At 31.2% G+C, this 6,478-nt stretch overlaps 1 protein-coding gene across 1 annotated transcript; it reads left to right on the top strand.

The window, feature by feature from the left end:
- Window positions 1-2,329: 2,329 nt before the first annotated feature.
- LOC113859984 (cytochrome P450 71D10-like) lies at window positions 2,330-5,899 on the top strand. The gene is made up of 2 exons (XM_027492625.1): window positions 2,330-3,220; window positions 5,273-5,899. Exons 1-2 carry the CDS (start codon window positions 2,330-2,332, stop codon window positions 5,897-5,899), a joined length of 1,518 nt encoding a protein of 505 aa, XP_027348426.1.
- Window positions 5,900-6,478: the final 579 nt, after the last annotated feature.

The following is a 6,478-nucleotide window of genomic DNA, read 5'->3' as shown; positions in this document are numbered from 1 at the left end:
TGACTCTGAATCTTGCAAATCGTTACCGAATGCCAACCCCCCTAGGGAAAGACCAATATTCCCTCCTTGTAAGGTTCCTAACTATGAGTGGGTTCATGGGGAAGTGACCGCCTACTTCTCCTGCTTTCAAAGGAATTGAGACCTTCAATCTTTTGTAGATCATTGCGATATTTCATTATGGGTGTCTTCTACTCCCTATCCAATAACGATTGACACTTGCCGAGGGGATGGCTCCAGCGATCCTGACCTAGTGTTCTTAGGAGCTGTTGGAATGGCCGACACCTTCTTTGTATATGAGTACATATTTAGGGAATTAGGTATAAAGTTACCTTTTGACGACTTCCAAATGGGAGTATTGAGGGTTTTAAATGTAGTTCCGACACAACTTCATCCGAATGGGTGGACGATATTGCAAGCCTTTAGAATTCTTTGTAAATTTCATTACATAGAGCCTAATGTAGGTTTGTTTCTTTATTTCTTTTGTACTCATCCTTCAGTCCTAGCAAGATGGGTATCTTTAATTAGGCAACCCGAACTGCCGCTTTTCAAACCTTATGCTTCGTCTTTTAAAGGTTTTAAGATTGGTTACTTCAAGGTAACCGTGCACCCTATAGGTAAAAAAATACTTTTTTGGTAGTGAAGACAAGCCACTTTCCCCCTTTCACTGGACTTGGGTACCTGGTCGGTATGACGTTTTACCCAAGGACATGTTGTCGGCTAAAGAGGTGTCGGCCCTGGAATACTTGAAGTCTCTTCCTAGAGAGCTTCTTGCTCGAGCCCTCATCCTCTTATAGAAATCCCCTCATCCACGTTTGGATATGGATGGTACGCTTCGTCTGGATATGCACCATAAGGCATCATTTTCTGTATACAGACCGACCTGGGTTGTGAAAATATCCAAATGTTCTCCGGGGTCAGATGTGCCATCATACTTTTCTATTGTTAGACCTCTCCAGTTGTCAGGTAGCTTGGCATCCAAGATATGATGAGCAAACGAGCTTCGGCTTACTACATCATCTTGATCAATTTGGGTTCCAAGTTGTTGGACTACTCTTGGCTTCTCTTGTAACGCTGAGGACTCTCCTTGTTCTTGGGCCAGGGGTGTAGTTTGAGAAAGTGTGTGCGTTCTTATCTCTTCCCTTAGGTTGACATTTTCCTTTCTCAAAGCTGAAAGCTCAAGAGCGTCTTTCTCCCTCTCCTTCTTCATTTCTATCATCTCTGCTCTGAGTGGCCTCAATATTGCAAAGAGGCTTTCACCACTCCCCCTATCTACTAGCACCTCAGGGATCGGCTGGTTGGGTGTAGTATCTTCTTACTGATGAGAGGTTCCTTCATGCTAAATCTGTCCATTTTGTTGGTTTCTTGTTAGTATCATGATGACTGGAAAATTGAGGCAATTGAGCCACGGTGAGCGCCACAATGTTTCTATTAGAGAAACACTAATCTTTGCCTGGGTAGGATGACGTCCTTCCGTACGTTGCTGACGTGGGGAGGGTATTTGCAAAAGGCACTCCGATGCTGAAGTTAGATCTCGGTTCTAAGCAGTAAATGCTATTAAATATTCAAAAGTCAACATTTTATCTGTACCTCTTACTTTCTTTTTATAGGAAATATTATGAGTTAATGGGCTTGCTGAGTCAACCCTGATTTTAGCCTTTTAATTAGAGTAAATATTAATTTGATTATTATCCTTACTTGGGTTAATTACCTTTAAACTTGACCTAGAAGGTATTCGGCTTATCTTGACCCAATGGAGTACTCGATTCCCTTTTTCTGTAGGTAAGATCAAGTAGTGTCTTATGTGGTACATATATTTAATACATATAATTTATTTATATTTAATTTTAAATATAAATAATTGTGGGGTGTGATATAGATAAACTAACTTGTAAATGTATATATGTAATTAAAGAGAATTATATTTTTTTGAGACTGAAATATAAAAGAAAACAGAATTAAGTTAATTAGCGATTAGAAGTATCGATTTATTCCAATAATTTAAATTGTACATGATTATTTAACGATTAATTCAATTAAAAAATGACAACGCAATAATACTTGCATGAAAATAATGTTGATTGAAGACACTGGGGTAGCACTGTCTTGTTTTTATATAAACATTGTTCAATCAGATTCAACTAATCTTTAAACTTTAAAGGTTGGCGTCAACCCGTGTTTTTCAAAAAAAAAACGCGGAAATTATTTGGATTGTGTTGCATCAGCGGCACGAAAATCATCTGCATCGAAAATGATATTGACCACACACCACTCATTTAAATGCATGCAGAAATGGGCTTCCATTAACGCACACAGCATTTCATTTCTCATGATGGAATTTCTCATTATTCCTTGCTCTCTTTTGTTCACTTTTGCCTGCATTTTCCTTGCACTGTTCAACACTGCGAATCGATCAAATTCCAATAAGAAGTCCCTCAAAGGCTTACCTCATGGGCCAAGGAAACTACCATTTCTAGGCAACATTCACCAATTTGTTGGGTCACTTCCCCATCGAACTTTGAGAAACTTGGCAAGCCAATATGGACCCTTGATGCACCTGCAACTTGGTGAGAAGCCACATATCATAGTCTCTTCAGCAGACATTGCAAAAGAGATTATGAAAACGCATGATGTGATCTTTGCTAATAGGCCTAATCTTCTTGCTTCCAAGTTCTGTGTTTATGCAGACAGTGACATAGCCTTTTCTTCTCATGGAAGATTTTGGAGGGAACTAAAGAAAATATGCATTTCAGAGTTGTTAAGTACAAAGCATGTTCAATCACTAAGGCACATAAGAGAAGAGGAGGTATCAAAACTAGTTAGAAATATTCATGCAAATGAAGGATCAGTTATCAACCTTACTAAGGAAATTGAGTCGCTGACAATTGCTCTACTTGCAAGGGCAGCCAATGGTAAAAGGTGCAAAGAACAGGAGGCTTTCATATCAGCAACGGGGCAAATGCTAAAGCTGTTGGGAGGTTTCTGCGTTGCTGACTTCTACCCTTCAATCAAAGTGCTTCCTCTACTTACAGGAATGAAAGCTAAACTTGAAAGGGCTCAGAGAGAGACAGATAAGATCTTGGACAACATGGTGAAGGATCACAACGAACCTAATGCAGTTGGTGGGATAGTGAATGATTTTATTCATATTCTTCTTCAAACCCAAAAGAAAGATGACTTGCAAATTCCCTTATCTCTCAACAACATCAAAGCAATCGTTTGGGTCAGTATGCAATTTTCTTTGACCTCCCGTGTGCCTTTTATATATTTTATTCTAAAAGGTAAGGATCATGTTTATAAATTGCTTATTGGCATATTTATTTCGTTATATATATACTACTTATTTTTTCATCTTAATAAATGTTTAAATATTTTTGGTAGGTTGTCACGGTTTTTACAATTAATCCCTTAAAAATTAATTTTCTTAGATTTAATCCACAATCTTTTTCTAATTTTAACTATTTAAATAAACTTTTATAATTAATATTTATTATTTTCTTGCTTAAAAATAATAAATATTTAATGTATACTGGAGTACTCTAAATTTTTTTATGAATACCCTACTCAAAAAATTTATACTAATAAAAAAGAAATATATAGCAAGTTAAAAAAATATTATTATATATAATTTATTTAAAATTATATTATTATATTATTTAGGACATGATTTTATTGTTATATATATTTATATATATATTATATATATATATATATATTTTTTATAAATTTTTAGTTTTGAATAAAATATAATTTATATTTAAATAATTTCTATTTATTATAAATAAAAAATAATAACATAATATATTAATATAATAAGTAAATAATTAAATATTAATAATAAAAAAATAAAAAATCTAAAAAATATATTAATATAATATTATTATTTTATTTTTAAATTTTATTTTATTTAGTTTTGATTAAGTCTTGCTTTTATTAAAAAACTTAATTCTTCTTCAGTTTGTTTAAATGTAGTAAATATAATAATTTATTATTAAATAAATTTATTATTTAAATATGATATAAATATTTTTAATTTTGAATAGAATATAATTTCTATTTATTATATATAAAAAGAATTATAATATAATATATTAATAATAATAAAATTAAGAATATAAAAAAATATTAATATAATATTATTATTTTATTTTAAAATTTTAATTTATTTAATTTTGATTGGATCCTAATTTTATTGAAAGACTTAACTGTTTCTCTGTTTAAATGTAACAAATATAATAATTTATTATTAAATAAATTTATTATTTAAACATATATCTAAATATTGTTACTTAAATTTTTTTAGGTAAGGTATCTGAAAATTTGTTAAAGGTACCACACAATATACCTTACTTGAATTATTATTATTATTTTTATTATTATCCCATTAATTCGAACAAGAGATACTAACAAAGGATTACTAGGAAAATGTTGATGATCTCCTTGACTCAACACATTAACTTCATTTTTTTCCCTATTTTTCTTTATCAAAATGAATAACCACTTCATAGATGTGAATTATCATTTATATGAATTTTTTTTGGAAGTCTCTCTCTCATGTCAAAATTGATCAGACTCACGTCACTGTATGTAAACTATAGCTTATATAATTTACTTATTAAGACGATGATTTATGGGGTGTTTAAAAGAGTTAATTGTTATATATAACTTTTACTCATTAAGATGTTGATTTATGGAACGTTAAAACGAGTTTATTTGGGATTTTGGATATAATTTATGACCTTTTCATTAACTCTTCTAATATTTTATAATTTGTTAAATATTAAAATGAAATATTTTAACTTTTTCTACTAATTACATTTAAACCTATAAAGTCAACTATTATATGATAACAAGTCATTAGTTAATTAATGTAAATTATTAGAAAGTGTCTAAAAAATAAATTACGACGATAATTAAGGAGTCAATAAATAGTAAATTTTTAATAGAAATTACATTATGATATATTAAAAATTCTGAAAGTAAAATGTATTTTTATTTTTTATATTCTTTAACGAACGTCTAAAAGACATTTTTTAGCAATTTTTAAAATTTAAATATATGTAAATATTATTTAAATTTGTTGTTTAAAAAGCTAATAATTATAATTAAACTTGGTAGGATGAGACAACGAGTAAAACTTGTTTTGGACTGTGCTGCATTTAGGATTTAGGATTTAGAATTTAGAGTTTAAAGTTTAGGATTCAGGGAATGATATATCTTTGATGGCAGTATTATGAACGTTGAAAATGAAAATGAAAATGATGGTTAATTTCAGGACATGTTTGTTGGTGGGACTGGGGCACCATCAGCAGTTATAGTATGGGCAATGTCAGAACTGATGAAAAATCCTAAGGTCATGGAGAAGGCACAAAGTGAGGTAAGAAAGGTTTTTAATGTCAAAGGGTGTGTAGATGAAACAGACCTTCAACAATTACAATACTTAAATTCAGTGATAAAAGAAACACTGAGGCTACATCCCCCTGAAGCATTATTGCTTCCAAGAGAAAACAGTGAGTCATGTGTAATAAATGGATATGAAATACCTGCAAAGAGCAAAACCATTATCAATGCTTGGGCCATTGCAAGAGATCCAAAGTATTGGAGTGAAGCAGAGAGATTTTTACCGGAGAGATTTCTTGATAACTCAATTGACTTTAAAGGCACACACTTTGAATACATCCCATTTGGCGCTGGAAGGAGAATATGTCCTGGAATTGCATTTTCCATGTGTAACATTTTACTGTCACTTGCCAATTTGCTTTACCATTTTGACTGGAAGCTGCCAAATGGAGCAAACCCTCAAGAACTGGACATGACTGAGTCTTTTGGCCTATTAGTCAAAAGAGCAAATGATCTATGCTTAGTCCCCACTCTTTATCACCCATCAGTTAGAACTATCTGAACTGGCTTTCTATTGTCCAATTATTGCAAGTGTTATGTTCAAACTCTAGTCCAAAAATTGTGGCCAAACCATTGGTGGATATGTCCACTTGAATTATTTTGTCGTGTATTTGGATCATGATCAGAGCTATCATTTTTTATCTTTTAGTTTTTTTTATTTTAATCTCTAATTTTTAAATTTAATACTTTTGACCATTAATAAACACATATTATGACAAAAAATCGACATGTGACAAAAAACTTGACATTTAACAACTTTTTAGTTAGTGACATTATCATTAGAGACAAAAGAAAAATTAAGTAATAAAATTTGAAAGTAGAATTTTTTTTTTTTGCAAAAGTATAAGAATTAAAAATATATTTAAGGTGAAAAATTCCATTTTGCTATTTCAATTCTGCTACAGTCATCGATGATCTTGACCCAAGCAACATCTCAAAATAATGTCTTATAACTTAACTCATCTTGACTCAAGGATCTTAAATTCTTAGTAACAATTAGTAAGACTCATCTTCACTGTCTAATATACGAAGGGCAAACATAATAATTTTTAAAAGCAAAAGATCAATTAGTGAGTTTATT

Source organism: Abrus precatorius, unplaced genomic scaffold (genome assembly GCF_003935025.1).
Source record: "Abrus precatorius isolate BTA unplaced genomic scaffold, Abrus_2018 Scaffold2, whole genome shotgun sequence".
NCBI classification, from domain to species: Eukaryota; Viridiplantae; Streptophyta; class Magnoliopsida; order Fabales; family Fabaceae; genus Abrus; species Abrus precatorius.
This window is presented reverse-complemented; position numbering and strand designations above follow the sequence as displayed.

Bases quoted from the DNA above. Each gene is read 5' to 3' on its own strand.
- LOC113859984 (XM_027492625.1), top strand. From the start codon at position 2,330: ATGGAATTTCTCATTATTCCTTGCTCTCTTTTGTTCACTTTTGCCTGC. The intron at 3,221-5,272 runs GTCAGTATGCAA...GGTTAATTTCAG, and splicing joins ACATCAAAGCAATCGTTTGG to GACATGTTTGTTGGTGGGAC.